Source organism: Cryptotermes secundus, unplaced genomic scaffold (assembly GCF_002891405.2).
Source record: "Cryptotermes secundus unplaced genomic scaffold, Csec_1.0 scaffold1415, whole genome shotgun sequence".
Lineage (NCBI taxonomy): Eukaryota > Metazoa > Arthropoda > Insecta > Blattodea > Kalotermitidae > Cryptotermes > Cryptotermes secundus.
This window is the reverse complement of record NW_019744143.1, coordinates 275,158-294,262: the sequence shown is the minus strand read 5'-3', so window position 1 is coordinate 294,262 and position 19,105 is coordinate 275,158. Positions and strand designations below refer to the sequence as shown.

At 41.3% G+C, this 19,105-nt stretch overlaps 2 protein-coding genes across 2 annotated transcripts in view; one reads left to right on the top strand and one right to left on the bottom strand.

The window, feature by feature from the left end:
- LOC117283109 overlaps window positions 1–2,378 on the top strand; it is a 3,481-nt gene extending 1,103 nt beyond the window's left edge. Inside the window, exon 2 of the mRNA XM_033755521.1 lies at window positions 307–2,378. Coding sequence (XP_033611412.1) covers window positions 347–2,107 — 1,761 coding nt within the window. The 5' untranslated portion in view covers window positions 307–346 and the 3' untranslated portion in view covers window positions 2,108–2,378. The remainder of the gene's footprint in view (window positions 1–306) is intronic.
- The window catches only part of LOC111874594 (basement membrane-specific heparan sulfate proteoglycan core protein), a gene marked incomplete in the record, with an annotated part of 357,246 nt that overhangs the window by 109,441 nt on the left and 228,700 nt on the right, over window positions 1–19,105 (bottom strand). Inside the window, 8 exon segments of the mRNA XM_033755519.1 lie at window positions 2,989–3,194; window positions 5,198–5,359; window positions 5,610–5,744; window positions 9,147–9,359; window positions 12,464–12,657; window positions 13,508–13,624; window positions 14,424–14,555; window positions 17,974–18,111. Of these exon segments, the coding sequence (XP_033611410.1) occupies window positions 2,989–3,194; window positions 5,198–5,359; window positions 5,610–5,744; window positions 9,147–9,359; window positions 12,464–12,657; window positions 13,508–13,624; window positions 14,424–14,555; window positions 17,974–18,111 (1,297 nt within the window).

Genomic DNA, 19,105 nt, shown 5'->3' with positions numbered 1-19,105 from the left:
CACAAGGCGAGAACTGGACGCTGTCTCAAGAGAGCTGATTAAGCTGCATCTTCTCGTAGCCCGTGTCCTGTCCGCAGATGATTGGGACCTAATCGACCGCATCACAACCCAGAAAGCGGTTAATATCGGTGACCAAGCGAGAGCCAGACAGTGCAAGAAGTTCATCAACTTGCAGAAGACACAACATCCACCACAACTTCATGAGAACAAGAAGACTGTGGTCAATCTAAGTGGTGTGCCCTTGGAAGAAGCGGCTTACTCTGCTCTGAGCAAGGGCCTGAACTTTGCTGTAGCCCCTAGTTCTATCCCAGTTAAGGATATCCTGTGTGGGGTTGAAAAGGCTGTAATGGTCCTACCGGAAGAGACTGCAGAGGAGATTCGACAGAAGACAGTCAAGATCCTCAAGGGCTCAAACAAACCCAAGGACAACCTCACTGGTGCCGAGAGAAGAGCTCTCCGAGCCTTAAAATCCAACGAGACGCTCACGGTGCTTCCGGCCGACAAAGGTAATGCTGCCGTGGTTTTGGCTACTTCTGACTACAACCAGAAGATTGCTGCCCTCCTAGAGGACAAGACCTACAGGAAGCTGAAAAAGGATCCCACTGACTCCATAGAGCGCAAGACGTTGCTTCTCCTAAAGAAGTCCCCGTTCCCTGAAGAGATCTGCCAACAACTACGACCACAATGTTCCAGAACACCAAGACTCTATGGGTTGCCCAAAATACACAAACCTGACGTACCATTAAGACCTATTATCAGCACCATTGGCTCCCCCACCTATCGATTGGCCAAACATTTGGCTTCCCTACTTAACTCCTTCACCTGTGACTCCCCACACCACGTGAGAAACTCTGCCGAATTTGTCCACACCATAAAATCCCTCCGGTTGAACCCTTGTGATATGATGGTTAGCTTCGATGTGGTATCGCTTTTCACCAAAGTGCCTATCAAGGACACTATGGATCTACTAGAAGGAAACTTCGCCGAAGATGTTTTGAGACTGTTTCGCCATGTCCTAACCACATCCTACTTCAGCTTCAATGGCCAGTTCTACGAACAGACTGACGGTGTAGCCATGGGCTCTCCACTATCTCCAGTCATCGCCAACTTCTACATGAAATACTTCGAGGAGAGAGCGCTGGATTTGGCCCCACTCAAGCCCCGTTGCTGGTTTCGATATGTGGACGACACCTTCGTCATCTGGCCCCACGGACCTGACAACCTGAAGGGTTTCCTGAACCACTTAAACAGTATCAACCCATGCATTCAGTTCACCATGGAAACCGAAAGTGAAGGCCACCTCCCCTTCCTAGACATAGATATTTACAAGAGACCCGACGGCTCTCTAGGCCATACAGTATACCGCAAACCCACACACACAAACCTGTATCTTAACGCCAAGTCCCATCATCACCCTTCCAGTAAACAGGCAGCTCTGTCCACACTGGTACATAGGGCCAGAGCTCTGTGCGATCAAGAGAGTCTACGTGCAGAGTTGGAGTTCCTTAAGAACATCTTCAAGCGCAATGGCTATAACGACCGGCAGATCCAGAGGGCCCTCAACCGCCAACCCAACAGCATTCAACCTGATGACCGCAGAGGAACTGTCGCCTTCTTGCCTTTTGTCGGGACTATATTCAACAGGATCAGCAGAGTACTGTCCCGACATAACATCAAATCAGTTGGCCTGCCCCCAAAGAAAATATCTAATTTTCTCCGGCCTGTCAAAGATCACCTGGGACTGAGGACACCGGGAATTTACAGAATTCCATGTGAGTGCGGCAAGGTCTACATCGGGCAGACGGGCCGTTCTGTGGACACGAGGTTGAAAGAACATCAACGGCATATACGATTAGAACATCCGGACAAGTCAGCCGTAGCTGAACACAGCATCGATCTAGACCACCGTATCGAGTTTCACAAAACGGCCATAATCACCAGTAAGAGCCGTTATCTAGATCGCATAATCCTGGAGGCCGTTGAGATTGAGCTCCATCCGAACAACATGAACAAGGAAACAGGGTTCAGTCTCAACAAGTCATGGAAGCCACTCATCTCTTGCCTCAAGAGAAATACAAGCCACTCCAATTCTTCGCCATGTCATTGACGTCAGTAGCCTGTCCCCCGGTATCATGTCATTGACGTCAGTAGCCTGTCCCCAACCAACTAGTTCTTCTTGCCTACCGCACTTCCTAGTGCTATTGACCTCAAGTTCCTGGATTTACTGGCCGTCCCCCCCCCTACTTAGTACACATCATATGGTCTTTATCGCTCTCAACAATCTCGACAGACGTGAAACATCCTTTCCCTCAAGAGAATCCTACTAGCCACACCAGTTCTTCGTCATGTCATTGACGTCAATAGCCTGTCCTCAACCTACCGGTTTTTCTTGACTACCGCACTTCCTAGTGCTATTGACCTCAAGTTTCCTGTACTCACTGGCCGTTCCCCCTCTCCCTTAGTCACACACCATATATGGCCTTAATCGCTCTCCACTGCTCCCATTGGTCCGTTCTCCCTAACCACCCCCCTGCCTACTTCGTATATAAGCAGCACCTTCCACATCCTATCACCACAGCTACTGCTCTCCGCAGCTATTCAACTGCTCTGAAGATGGAGGCGCTACGTTCCTCCGAAACGTCGGCCAAAACGAAGAATACACGGTGCCTAAACCCAGAAGACAACTTTCTTCAACTCAGACCCCTGTTCAGTTATTTTGGGCTCTGTCCAACATCTGTTATTAAAACAATTACAATAAGGAAACTAGTTCTATTTATGTCTTCAGGTGAACAAAATACAAGAGAATGCCAATGCCTACCTTGCTGGCCTGCTCAACACAGCTAACTGTCATGCCATGCTCAATGGTTGGAGAGAACTAGTATTACATATGAATATCCTGGTACATCATATCTCCAACAGTGAGACAGCGAGGTATGAATCAAGTCATTAAGTAGAGTAACAGGACCAAACAAAGCTGGTATGACCCACCTGATAAGTAGGTTATCAACATTTCCAAGTGTCATCATGATTTCCTCTCTTGTTGCCAGTGTATCAGTTGGCTCCCCCGGGATATCCCCTCCTGGCCGCGCACTTCCTCGTTTATACCACTCTCCGTAGAAAAACCTTACTGAGTAATCATTGTTACGCCCAGATACTGGTGGTCGACCAGGGTGCACCAAGATATATCCATTGCCCTACATATACAACAAAATGGTCAAACATTTCTGATTAGTTTTCGCAAAATGGTTCCAAATTATTCATAAATATCAAAATGCACGATAATTCACAATGTTTTGTGTACCATTCCTTGTTAAGTGGTACTGTCACCCAGGCATGGCACATCTTCAGGTTGCAGATGGAGGTCATGGACCCCAGATATGGAGGGTGGTTGAAAATATACTAAATAAGCAATCACAGAGAGCCAACAAGGAGAGATCCTCCAGCATGGGGGTCAGGCACGAGGCTAACAACTCCTCACCATAATAAAATCTGTTTGTTATGAAATGTTACATAGGGCCTTGGACTTGGTCAGATTCTTTTGAACAACCTAAGCAAAGGAAATGGACTTCAGTTTGGCACATAAAATGTAAGGAGTCTCTATAGGGCACATTCACTGATAACAGAAGCAAGAGAAAAGTAGAAGATTTAATGGGAGTACAGGAGGTCAGATGGGACTGGGGTAGCACTGAAAGAGAATACAATTATACATTTTTGTATGGAAACTGCAATGAGAATCATGAATTAAGTAGAGGATATTTCGTGCAAAGACAATTATTTTAGCAGTTAAGAGAGTAGAGTTTATCTGTGATACAGTGTCATGTACAATGGTGAGACGTCACAGCTGCGATATCATTGTTCTGAATGTTTGGACCCCAACAGAAGATAAAATTGATTATATGAAGGATAGATGATATGAGGAATTAGAACAAGAATATGATCATTTCCTGTAGTAGCACATGGATATTTTCTTGAGAGATTCCAATGTCAAAGTGGACATAGAAGATATTTTCAAACCAACAGGAGTTTACATGAAATTAGTGATAATGGAGTTCGAGCAGTAAACTTTTCCACATCCAAAAAACTTAACTGTCAAGAGTACACAAAGCTCCCACAGTGCAACATTCATAAATTCACCTTGACATCTCCTGATGGAAAGACACACAATCAGACTGACCACATTCAGATGAACAGACTGGAGACAGCGTGCAAGTGTGCTTATGTCCCATCCTTCATGGAAGCAGAGTGTGACTCTGATCACTGTGTGGTTGTTGCAAATGTTAGGGAGAGACTGTCACTGAAAAGTTGATGTGGAGAGGTTCAATCTCAAAAAATTAAATGAGTTATAGGGTAAAGAACAGTTATCAATTCAAAATACAAAATAGGTTCAAAGATAATTTAGATTATGATAGGGGTATTGACAGAGGTTGGAACACTATTGGGGAAAATTTCAGCCAAAGGGAGAAACACCATGATCCATGGTTTAATGAAGGATGCTCAAAACCATGGATCTACAGGATAAAAACCAAAATAAAATGGTTATAGGAACCTAGCCTAATAAATATGGATAACCTGAAGAGTGCAAAACGTGAAGTTAGCAGGCATTTCAAGAAGAAAGAAACAGGGAATATATGAAAGACAAAATTAATGAACTTAAAACATACAGGAAGAACAAGACCAGTAGAGACTTATATACACGAATAAATTAATTTAAAAAGAGTTATAAACCTAGAAATAAATTGGTGAAGGATGAGAATGGTGTTCTGCTTGCAGATTCCCAAATCATTATTTTCAACAGCTGGAAGAATTACTTCTCTCAGCTACTGAACATACATATGGTATACTTACTGAGTGGTGTAAGGATTTTATTAACTAAAGAGTTTTGTTTAATTTTTGACAAAGATATTGTATATGAGTGGTCCAGCTTAAGGTTTCTGTCATGCTCAAGAAAGTCCTATGTGAACGAGATATCCTGTATGGTGATTTTGGTTGCCACTGCATGCTGAATACATGATCCAGTAACTGTCTGATAACAATGTACATCACTATCTGATAACAACACAACCTCAAAGATGTTTTAGATGCTGTACAAGCTCAATAAATGGCATACACAAGCTTCACATCTTTGAACTACAAGTTCTTTCTGTAGTAACCAAGAAATTCTATGTGGAAAGACAAAATTCACATGCAGACTACTTACAGACAGGATGACATCAGGTGCAGAAATTGGATTCCCTCGGCCTTCATGCCTTACAGTGTATTTGAGATAGCCTCCATAAGACTTGAGCTGGTTCCCATGGTAATTCTCTGGCATCGCAAAGTATGGGTATACATTGTCAGCGAGTCTCTCTGTTGTTTGAATCTGCAAGCATGGGAACAGCCACTAAACAATCCTGAATATCTTTGTATGCAAATTTAAGCACTTCCTATGAAGGAACAATGAACGTTACTTTGCAGGGAAACATAAACATGCTAGATGGCATGATGACACTGCTTCCAATACAGAAATCCATAACCAAATTTCTTCTTTCATTATACTTCATTTCATGATGATTTACAGGATATTACTGAAATTGTGCACACTGAATTTGTTAATGATACAAGTAACTTACATGCAATCCATTTCTTTCTATTGGACGGATAGCTGGCAGAGATCGGTACGGCAGATCTGAACGAATTTCCACTGATCCTGTAGAGGGATCCACATTCACACCAACAAGTCTGTACTGGTCAAATGGGGGTGGCAGCTGAGAACAAACCAGAAATAAAATTAACAATTCCATATGGTGGTTTAATAAACCACAACTTCCACTCAGCAAATACTTTAAAATATACACCATCCCAAATATGAAACATGAACCACAGACCTCATGATCTGGCACAGTTACCAAGGCTTAGTAATCTTACCCACTTAACTATTTCTTCCTAGTAACTATGCTACATCTGAACTGTGTCTCACACTGGGTTTGGAACTGCGAGAAAGAAAATCATGCATTCAGAGTGCAACCTTGATATTATGAGAACTTATAAAATTTGTAAAAATGTACGTTCTAATGGATATTCATAATATCCGAATATTGTTGGAACACGTAGCTATTCATCTTCCATTAAATTCAAATTATGTACAACACAATTTGGCAACAAGGTATAAAAAAATGTTGTAGAAAATATTTCTTCTCTCTAAAACTATTGTTACAGATATATTAACACAGTGAAAAATAATTTACCATTCTCAATGTTATGATTATCCTTAACTTTATATAACTCCTTCACACTCACACCTGAGAGCTAATAGTGACCAAATGCAACACCTGCCATGTGCTACACAGCTGCGACTCCCACCCACATTATGCTCGTAATTCAATGCACATAAAACATCCCTGTTCGTGTGTAAACGTGAAGGTAAATGAGCCAAACTCAGGTAACATAGTGTGATGTGGATGGCGCAACAAGAAGTAAGGGTCATGTGAACTATGCGTTCTCGCGAGTGACATCACATACACCCACTCCTTCCATCATTATGCAATGCTCAGTAATCACCCCTCCCCCACGGTGACGTAACAACAGAACAGCTGTGTCAGGCAACCACTGTCGCGGTGACATAACAGCCTAAGAGCCACTGCCGCTGCTACTGCTATGGTAACAGGCCAGCAAACGCCAGCAATGTTGAGAGGTGAGACATTGCTCCAACCAACAAGGACCCGCAATGCATCCAGCATATTCCATTTTGGTAGTGTGGTGTTATTCACTGCCTCTTGGCTTATGATCACACTTATGAGCATCACCCTCAAATTATGTTCTGGGGATTTTATCACCGCCTGGTCCAAAGGCTGTACAGGCATTAGTAGCGTTTGTTAGTACGAATATGAATTCAGTATTATGGAGCAACACTGAATGATATGCTGGGCATTAGTCACTGAATAAAGCTACCTTTCCCTTGTGGGTTCCCATTTTCACACTGCAAGCCTTCAGTCACTGAATAACAGCCGAAACATTTACACTTATTTTCACTTCATGGATCCAATCATCTCCCCGTAGGGCTGGATATAAAACATGTTACATATTACAAATTCATGATGACTACACATCATTCGTCCTTGGTCCAATAAAATATATAATAAGGCCTCTCACGGATAGCTCAAGTTGTCACGACTGTCAAATTCGCGCCTTCCCATTCCACATACACTGACAAGCAGTATCATTAAAACAGTTACATTATAAAATATTAAAATTCATAACAAAAACAGACATCATACATACTACTACACTTACAACAAGCAAGTCTCAACAATATATAATTCACGCGCACAAACCCTTTATTAACTCTTTAACTTCTGAGCCCCTTGCATGCTCGACAAATTCATCCATGTTTTGCTGTTCCATTTCATGGACATGGAAGAATCTTACTGCCCCTGAGGTGGCAAGGTCACTGTGACTTCTTGATAACCAATGGTTTCACTGCATTAGAACAATCCAAATTTCAGCACAGTAGCACAGTAAGCTGCTCCTTACCTCTTTTCCCATCCTCAAACAGATAATCTTTAACTGCAAGGGTTCTATTAGGGCCATTTCATCTGCACTATGAATATCCCGAGGCAAGTACCACTTCAGGAAATTATTTAGGACTGGGGCCAAATCTTTCGAAAAATTATGGATTCACTGCAGCTGATCTGCCTGATACCTTATACATGCTCATGTCTATCCTCACTTTAAACAATGAGGCCAACCTTTAAGTGCTCAATTTTTAATTTTGCCATGAAATAGTTGGCCCTTGCCTTAATCATGAATCCATCAACTTGTAGAGCAGCTGATTTCTCCTGGCAAAACCATGCCAAGAGCGCAGATTTCAAACCTTAATTCTCAGCATTCCTTGTTCGTTTCTGCAACACCAGTCTTTCCTCACATAGAATAGACAACTGTATGTTCTCTTTGCTCTTCAATATCATAAATATTGTCAAAAAAGTCGATCCATACTGCCTTCCTACTTTGCTTTCTGACAAACCTCTGACTTCACATAAATGCATTATTTTTGAGAACTGTATCCAAGCCAAAGATTTTGGTTTCATTGCTAAAATTAAGGCTAAACTTAAACACAAAGCACAGACACAGAAAACTTCCCAATTACATTCATTAACCACTATACACAATGAAGAAGCTAAAGGATTAAAGCAGTAGTTCATGACATCACATGATGTACATTTCTGAATGATTAGAGCTTGGAGATAAGCTTCCATCAAGCAGTGGGGCTGAACCCTGCAACACGCACAGCATACAGCTATCGTCAACAAGCACTTTGATAGTTAACTCACAGGCTTGGAGGTCAGAAACCACTTTTTGATCCCTTCACTGAGCCAAGGACAAGCTCACAGCTTGGTGGTGACTATTTTCATTTTCTGGAATGCAACCGTTCTCCTAGGCAAGGGTAGGACAGAGTGGGTTCTCTGACAGGAATCTTATGCACTTTCAACCACAAAAAGTTACAGGAAAATAGTGGTGCCTAGTTCCGAATCACTCGCTATGACAAAGGTGAGGGAAAACCTCACTGTTTTATGCTACAGTTTTCCATATATGTAATTTTAAGAAACCGCAGCTGCTAGGCAATGACAGAAATTTGCAGCTATACAACAGCTGCTGCTATATAATGGCCCATAAACAGCAACAGAGAAATGGTGTTTTCTGTGCAGTCCATGCCGATGGCTGCACATGCAACAAAGGCACAGCTACATTGGAACAGTGTTTTCTGTGCAGTCCATGCAGAGATGTTATAAGCAGGATGAGTTAGTGGAGTCAAGACAAGTTGAGAGTTCGGCAGTTAATTCAGCTGGGGAGCTGCAGTGAGACAGGTGACAGCCAGCAAGGACATGAAGCCATGAACACAGATATTCTACAGCACTGGAAACTATTACCAGACAGAGCAGACTGAGAAGACTTGTTACGTTCTGTGGTGAGCCGCAGAGTGTATGAATTAGCAATAGCGCTACAGTTAATTGTAGTTACAATCTGTTAAGTGCTCAATAAGTCCAATTACTAATCTAAACCCTCTCTATAGTCACTCATACACATGAAAATACTTTCAAGGTTTTCATTTGACTCACATTCATGCAATAAGCAGACTGCCTACAGTCTTATTTTCAGCTTGCAAAAGTTACCTGGTAAGTAAATAGATCAGCACTGCTGCAGTCTGTGGTAACACCAAAGCAGAAACACGAAATACACTCAGCAGGAGACCGTGCTTCACTGTTGAAATATCCTGCACGGCAAACAGACGGCTGCCTCTTCACAACAACGATGGTGTCAGGAACAGCAATCACAGAGCCCCTGTTGTTGATGCCTTCACAACTGTAGGCTCCTTGGTCTGATTCCTAGCAATATTTAACAAAGTGCGGAGTCACAATTTTTATTTCGAAATATTTTAAGCTTCTTATATATTTAACAGAATAAAACGTATACTTATGCCCTTACAGGAAGTAGATGACTACTATGGCTAACATGAAATTTACTTGACGACTTCTCTCCCTACAAATTCTTCTTGGTATTCTGAAGCACAAGGAGGCAACAGACAGATGGGTGTACCATCAACATAAGGTATTTTCATTTTATTTTCTGAACAAATGCCTAAACATGATAAAGTCACTAAAAGCAAGTATGAGATGAGAGAGGAACTTCAAGGTTGGATGTCTGGCATTACTACCTTAAAAAAATTCTGTTCTTGAGCTGTCTACTAAGACATAGTCTCTATGCAACAGAACATCTTTAAGCAGCTCAGAAATCCATCAATATCAGAAACAGACAAAACACACATATTGTACTAACATCTGTGAGTATCTAAAAACTGCAGAAGCTATAAACTCCATTCAGAGTGTGTTCTACTGACCCATCTTGTCTCTAGCAAACTAATGAACAGCAAAATATATAGAACTACAATACTGTGTGCCTTCTTTCATGGGCCTACCAACTGGTCACTCTCTTAGGGAAGAGCTGAGCAGAGTTTGGGAACAGAAGGTAAGGACACCTGAACATACTGCCATGTATATGAATGACTATAGATGGGGTCTGGATTGGAGATTGGATTTACTGACCACTTTAACACACAATTTATGACTACACATAATTATATAGCATCACCACCAGTCATTACACTTTACAAATCACTACAGCACACATTAAGCCTTCTCAGTCTGCTGCGTCTTCTCCAGTCATTCCCTGGTAACGGCTAACGGTGAAGATTCTTCAGCTTTCCCTCTCACTTCATTGCCCACTGCCTCTCAGCTGCATCAGTTAAGTCTTCTTTTCACAGAATCCCTTACAACTGTAAACTCTTGCTCCCACTGTTCTCCTTACAATATCTCAGCATGGACCACATAGAAAACACCGTTTCCAACAGTTTCTCTATTGTGATAGACTTGAAAGGATTCTGACGATGGTGTATACTGTACTTCTTTTGGCTTATTTTGGACTTCACCCATTGTCTGGTATGTAAAAGACAAAAGACCACCACGTTTCGGAGACTGGATACGTCTTCAGGTGGATAGGGAAGGATAAACCTACTCAGTTGGGACCGTTAGAAAGAGCTAGTCTCAATCACTGGTCCAGTGTCTTTTACACACCAGACGATGGGTGAAGTCATAAATAAGCCAAAAGAAGTACAGTTTCTCTATTGTTGCACGTGAACGTGTTGCCATGGGACCTGTTTGATTTATGATCACTACCTAGCAACAGATCTACACACTACACTGCTCCCTCCTAAAGGCTATTCATTTTGAATGGCCTACATGTGTACCACCAAGGGCTGTGCTTGTGATGCAAGGGATTGGTCTCACCTTTGACTCTGTAGCTCATTTCTCATAGTGATTACTCTGCAATTGCTCCTACTGCTCCCACTGCACCCTCTTTAAGGTCACTCATTCCAGGCAATTCCTTCATAAGGTGCCAGTCGCCCGAGGCTTATTGTCATCTTCCTCCATTCAGGCAAAATGTCTGAGACCAGTCATTGCTTCTACATCCATGGCTTTTAAGCAGTTAGTGGTCTCATCTTTCGTTTTGGAGGGGCCAACCCCTCCACAATGTCCAGTCATTCTGAAGGCTTGACTCTTCGCTTCATGATCTCCAACACAACAGCCTTCCTAAAGATCCTGCCAGATGTCCTCTTCCTTCCTTGATGCTGCTACTCCTTTAGGTCTCAGCCTCTTATTCCCCTGCTGCATTCCTGATGTGGCCGACATCTCTTCCCAACCACTAGTCCTTTCAGTGTTCCTTGTACACCAGTGTCCCTGCCTGGCACCTGATGACCATCCCCCACGCACAGTACAGGAATGGCATGATGAGTCATCCCTCTGCTGGTGGCAGCCCACTTCTCCTGGGACCCAACATCGCCCTGGGTCCATTTCTTCAGCTTTCAGTGACGCCCTACAGCTAGATGCCAGTCCCCATTTTATGTGTTTACAGGAGCAAGGCCAGTCTCCTTCAGTGCTCTGACAGTTTTCACAACAGCCTCTTCTTTAGGGCCCTCTTCATGAACCACTATGGACTCTTTTATCTCCACTGAGGTTGGCTCCTTATTCTCTAGACAGGTCTCAATCGATTCTTGGCAGGCCATCATCTCTTTTCACCAGACATTCATACATGCTCCCAACCTTTCCTGTTGGGTGTCCATCTGGGGTATTATTTCTTCTTGAATGACACCAGTCTCGCTTGGTGGATATCCATCCAGGAGATGAGAGAACTTTGAAGAACATCAAACTTCTCATTATTGGCATTTCCTTTCTTGATTGTTCTGTATCATGGCCTCCAGCCTTGCCATCATTCTTTCTTTCACTTCCTTTATACTGGCATTCATTTTTTCTTGGTTGCTGTCTATTTTTGCTTAGACAAAATCCATCTTGGCCAGCAGTGTTCCATCTTTATAGGATGGTGGTATAATAACTAAGATCCAATTCAGTTTCCAACCCAACCATTTCTGACACCAATTGTCATGTGTATGAGTGACTATAGATGGCATTTGGATTAGACATTGGATTTTTTTTCCACTTTAACACACAACTTGTGACTATACACTTAATTATAGTGCCATTGCTGATCTGCACACTTTACAAATCACTAGAGCACATGCTAAGCCTTCTTAATCTGCTGTCTTCAGCAGCTGTTTCCTGGTAACGGCTTCTAACAGTGGAGATTCTTCAGCTTCCACACTCACATCACATGTGATATGTACATACAATGCTGGGAAGAAAGCTTCATCAGAAGGGAACAAGTGGGAAGATGATGATAATAAGGAAACTGAAGAAACAGACTGTGAGGATGGCAACTGGATGGAACTGACTCAGCATGGGGCTCAGTGGTGTGCCTCTGTGATGGCAGCATTGGATTCTGTAAGGGGACATGTCTTCAAACTTGGACTCATGTTCAAATGCTTAAAGAACCTGTAGTACAATGATACTAGTAACACTGAACAACTGAGATTCATCACCTGTATGTCGGGACATGTCAAGGTACCAACTCCCCCTATACTTGTCACAGAACACTTGCTGGGTATATGGCCCCAGTTCAACCTCCAAACAACTTCTGGAATTGGAACACCAATTGCTGTACACTTGATGGTCAGTACATCACCAATGTTCGCCATCACCATGGGTGGTGGTGGTGTCTGGATATATACAGGAGCTGTAAAATAATTCATATACACACAAACACAGTACCTCACAGGCATAGGTAAAGTGTACCATTCAAGTGTTTGGGGAAGGACTGTGGTTATAAAAGTTAGGAAATTATGCCTGTGACAGGCCAGAGAGGCTTAGCAGACTACATAGTGTCACACCCAACAAGACAGCATGTTCATAGTCACTGCCATGAAAACCTAAAATCACACAAAAGACAAACAGAATTAGCAAGGAGATTCCTTTAGAGACCAACAGATGCAACAAGAATGCAATATGGATAATAAAGCTTGAAGTAAGAAGCATAATACACTACACAAAAAAACAAAAACAACAACAACGATGATGACGACAGTGTTAACAATCCTAACTTCTACTCTATGTGTATTTCATTTGCACTGCAGCTGAGACTAGTCATACTAACAAGAGATTGTTTAATTATTTTCCTCACCCTCTCCTGGATGGTATCTTGAAAACACCCTGCTGGCCTTCTTCAATAGCCTTCCCATTTCATCATTTATGCAACGAACATATCACCCAATACCACCTAACTTAAGCAGTTGAAAATGTGTTGATAAGTAACACAAGGACCAATTTCACCAAGAATAATTGAAGTACTTTATACAAAAGTGGGCGTATTTTTATGCATGAGCAAAAAGCAGAAATGAACTAAAGTGAAAAGTAAACAAAGAATGTGAATATGCAGACATCCACTGCAACATTGGCTGTAGTAATTATGTGCAACATATCAACAGCTTTGCACCCTTGAAGAAATCACACTACAAAGACAAATGTAAAATTCTGCACAGTTTTAAAATTAAAATTTATGGCAAAGCAATGCACACAGCTCTACTTACAGCAGCCAACTTCATCTGAGCCATCTAAGCAGTCAACACCCAAGTCACAGTGGAATGATCGTGGAATACACTGCCTTCCTGACCTACACTGGAACTCATGATAACGGCATGGAGAACCTGTGATATACAGAAAACAAGAGAATATAGCTTCCTTTATTAAATTTCTGCATTTATGTGAGTTAAAATATAATTTCTACTCACATAAACAAAATGGCTAAGAGTAAGGCAAAATTAATTTAGCATATATTGCAGGAAACACATACAAGGAGAAGTGTTTGCATGTTTCATATTTGAAACTACTGAATGGATTTATATTAAATTTGGTTTTGGAGTTTACAATACTTACAGGCTAGGAGAATTTAATTTTAGTATATAGTGGAACAAAAAACGAAGAATGCCAGACATTACTTTAAAAAGTTACTTATGAAATAAAATTCCTCAAGTAAAATCAATCAAACATGGCATTTCCCTTAAATCACATGAAGCTGAAATCCAATTTGATTTAATATGTTGGATTTGAAGTCCTCACAGCAGTTATCAAGAAATTTACCATCTCTTGGGATGCAAGGTGAACTTCTACCACACTACACACTGTTTCATAAAATTCAGTGTGAACTTCCACTAGACTGCATGGCATTACATCCAAGCATATTATCATTAACATCCTCAAAAAAAAAAAAAAAAAACTTAGTGAACAAGCAATTGGGCAGTTCATACAAAAACTAAAAGTGAAAATAATTTCCGACTGCGCAGCGTCATACAAGTAACATGACCAAATCTGTAACAATGAGTTTATATCTGCAATAAATGAATATCTGTATCAGGGGGCATGCAAAACAGCGAATACATTTGGAAAATATGACAGTATCCACCCCACCTCCCCCACCCCCCTTCCAAGTTCTGCATGCAAGCATACCTGGTGGATTCGTGGCACAGCTACTTTCATCAGACCCATCACCACAATCATCCTCTGAGTCGCAGCGCCAAGTCTTGAGGACGCACTTCTTATTGTCACATCGGAACTCATTTGGTTCACAACCATGGGGATCTAGAATGGAACACAGAGACTTCCCAGCATCATGACGAAAAAGTATTTTCAAAGTTTAAACAATCGCTCATTCACGGGCCTTTGCTTTGATTTCAACTTTAACAATCTCATGAATACTAGTTACCACACTGATGACTGATGATTTTTTCTTCATTAACGGTGAAAGCTCCAACTTCAATTCTCATAAATAATGTAGCATGTCTGCTGAAAGCCAGAACTGTGAAACAAGCTGAGGCAGCTGTTGCTACAAAAGGGCTCTGCAAGAAATGAGTATCTGTATTTTAATGTTTCTGGATGTTCTATATTATGTGACTATATTAATATCATGTATTAATGACATGTTTAAGTAGTAAGTATTAAACAGGCCACGCCATAGATCAAGCAGTTAGTCACTGGCTTCCCACCGTGGTGGCCCAGGTTCGATCCCGGGTCTGGTCAAGTGGAATTTGTGGTGGGCAAAGTGGCGCTGGGGCAGGTTTTCTCTGAGTACTTCGGTTTCCCTCGCAGATCTTCATTCCACCAATTGCTCCACAATCACACTCACCTATCATCTGGGGCTGGTACAATAGGCCAGAAGTGGCCGCAGTACAAGGGACTTAGTCCCACCCCACTACCAATTAAAAAAAAAGTATTAAATATGTCATTGATACATGTTATTAATATTGTGACGTGTTGGGTAGGTCACGCGACAAGTAACTTCAGGCCTCATTGGATATAGCAAATTTTATTTCACACTTGCTTGTACAATCACACAATTCACAATTTCACAACTACTGCCATCTGCAGCATTACAATTACTTGGCCTGCGGATGCTAGACTACAACTGACTGGTTGACTGACTCCCTGGCTAACTCATAACTAACTTGAATAGTCTTCGCTGCTCCTTTATTTAGCCCTGTTACGGACAACACAGAAAACAGTTATGTAACAGGCACCACTGTTGTCTGACACCGTGTTTGCTGACAGCCTAGCAACGCTGTCGGGAATTGTTTACGGCTGCATAGCAACCGAGGCATCCCTTGGTCACGTTACCACTGACAGGGTAGGGGAAGGAATGTTGACTTGCCTGTTACCCTAGTAACGACAGCGCTCTGATGGTGTTACATCACCGCTGGCAGGGGGAGGGGTGTCCTGCATAGCGCAACACGTCACAATATAATCATTTTAATATAGCACATACAAAAACATTAACCTACAGATACTCATTTCTTTCAGCTACAAACTTGTCTCTGGGCTCCACGACCGGGCTTACTACATAGAAAGCTTCTACAACAAAGACCAACAAACAACATACATACCCAATTTCTACACTATAGCACTGGAACCTTAGCATTTAAGTTGGCATACATATTCCTTAACCTACCATACTAATTTTTTTTTAATATATTTTTTGAACATTTTTGTAAAATACTTTTAATATTTTTAATATTCCATAATTTATTCAACACATTAGAAATTTTGACATTTGGTATACGTTTTATATTTCATCTTTCATCTTATTTTGTATCTTCTACTAAACTGTAAACACCAACTTGAGACAAAATTTTATGTCAGTATATAATATGACATGTTGCACTGATATGGATTCATATCGGTAGTACAATGACTATATGTATTCCTATGTGTACTGATGATGGTCTTATATGACCAAACCTTGTAGCAGGAATAAAGATCAAATTTTAAAACATTAAAACTGAGTATATTTGTTTTGTTGACAGTCAACATAATTCCTATATATATCTGGATCACACAACAGGGTGCAACCAATGAAGATAACTACAGCAAAACCAGCACTGAAGGTTTCTTTGGGGACCAGTGGATCTGCACACTAACTCACTCACTCATGGAGCTGAACCCTTCTTCAGATGCTGCCAGTTGTGCAGCTACTCAAGAACTTCCCAGCGTTTTATGGAACCCAAAGGTTCATTACCGCATTCACAAAAGCCATCCAGAGGTCCCTATCCTGAGCCAGATCAATCCAATCCATACTACCATGGACCGTGCCATAGCTCAAGTGGTTAGTTGCTGGCATCCCACCGCAGCAGCCCAGGTTCGATCCCTGGTCTGGTCAAGTGGGATTTGTGGTGTACAAACTGGCGCTGGGGCAGGTTTTCTCTGAGTACTTCAGTTTCCCCTGCCAATTATCATTCCACCAATTGCTCCACAATCACCCTCACTTATCATCTGGGGCTGGTACAATAGGCCAGAAGTGGCCACAGTACAAGGGACTTAGTCCCACCCCACTAGCATTAAAAAAAATCCATACCATCCCATTCTATCTCTCTGAAACCCATTTTAATATTGTCCACCCACCTACACCTTGGTCTTCCCAATGGTCTCCTTCCTTCCAGCTTTCCCACCAATATCCTATATGCATTTCTCCTCTCCCCCTTTCATGTTACATGCTTTGCGCATCTCATCCTCCTTGATTTGATCATTTTAATTATACTTGCAGAAACATATAAGTTATGAAGCTCCTCATTATGCAGTTTTCTCCAACCTCCTGTCACTTCATCTCGCTTCAGTCTAAATATTCTCAACACCCCATTCTCGAACACCTTCAATTTATGTTCCTCCCTTAATGTCAGAGACAAAGTTTCAAATCCATACAGAACCACAGGCAAAATTATAGTTTTGTATATTATAATTTTTATGTTTTTAGACAGCAGACAAGAAGACAAAAGGCTCTGGATTGAATGGTAGCAAGCATTATCCGAGTTCAACCTCCTCTTAATTTCCACCTGAATCAATTTTTTTTTATATAGTCATTTCCAAACATCTGAACCGCTTCACATTTCAAAACCTCTGTTACCCTTCTTTATGTACTGATATTGCCATGCATTTTGGTGATTAGACAGCAACATATACTTATTTTTCTCTGTGTTTACTTCTAGACCATTCATCTTTCTAGATCTGGAAACTGAGCATGAAATTAGGGGAAACCTTAAATCAAAGAACAATAAATTGGGGGGTCAACTGCACATCATTTAAAATAGAATGTGAAGATTCAATGTGGCCAATTTTATACTGAAATCTACGCTAAGTGAGTTGAACCTAGTTCACATCCTGACACTTATTTTCATGGTATCCACAACAGTATCCTGTCATTCCCTTTCTAATGTTCTAGCTGGCCAGTATCCCCAAGTTTCCACCAGATTCCTCTTCTACCAAGATAGATAATCAGACCAATACAGTCTCTTTGAATTATATACGCTAGCAACAGTAGGAAAACTCATGTTACTCATGTAACATTCTCTATTTTACACTTCACTTATTTGTTCAGGCACCACCTTCCTTCTAAAGATGCACAAACAAAGAATGAATGAATATAAGAAGTCTGTACTTATCACTTCAAGAATTTGATTCAAAATCTTTCCATCTGATATAAGTTTTGATTTTCCTGAAAACTGCTACTTACTGCATCTCAATTCATCAGAACCATCAGAACAATCAAATTTCCCATCACACACTGCCTGTTTGCTGATACACTCCCCATTTGAGCATGTTGCTTCATGCAGTCTGCAGGCTGTGGGTGGACGAGTTGGTTGTGGTTTTGCTGAAAGTATTAAACAAAATTAGCTCTAAGTTACAACACTGAGGGCTACTGTTAGAAAGACTGACCTTTTCCACTTGTCAAAAACTCTGAAATTGTGTAAGATTATCTGTAAGTGCAGAAAAGAGGAAGATACCAACACCAAACATGAAGAACAACTGCTCTGTTTTATTCCATTCTGAATGATCAAATATTAACTCTGAATTTCACACTGTCAACTTAAAACTCCCAATTTCCTTCACATGCCCCTGGCATGTTACTTTCATAACAACAGTTCTAATCCCACTGCTGCCAGAACACCAATGAATGGCTCTAGTCCATTACCAAAGCATTTACCAAAGCATTTCCGGAACCATGCATATATAAAGTATTTTCATTGGTCTCGGTCGAAGCACTCATTCCCACAATTTTCCATACCTATTTCTGGGACACATTCAGACCTCAGATCTGTTATACATGTGTCTGTAACTGTTTCCCTTTACATTAATATCTTGCAGATAGTCAAGACAGTGTCTGTTGTGGACTGCAGTTGTGACTGAGGATAACACAAAACCAAAGGCAGCAGATGGGTTTACAAGGTTGCATTTTAATACAAGAAGAAAGACATAAATATATGCCAACATATAATATGTACAAGGTTTGCAAGCATAACATAAAAAAAAACAAAGTACTGACGAATTACAAACTCAAGAGTTCTTTGCTGCATAAAGCAGCTGATAGATGGCATGACTGGATTACTGTACAGCAAATCAGCAAATGAGTATAATTCAAAGATGATGTAACAGCATCTATTTCCATTCTGGCATTAAGTGAGGCAATACATTCTATATTTTATTAATTTCTTACATGGTATAGCATGCAGGGCCATTGCTATGCAACTGTGGGAACATCCCACATTATCACGCATTTCAGGTCAGGTCAGGTCAGGTCATGTTACAACTGACGGTCAGTCAGTCTGTCGGTCTTGGTGTCGAGCCCCAGCTGGGGCTTATGACCA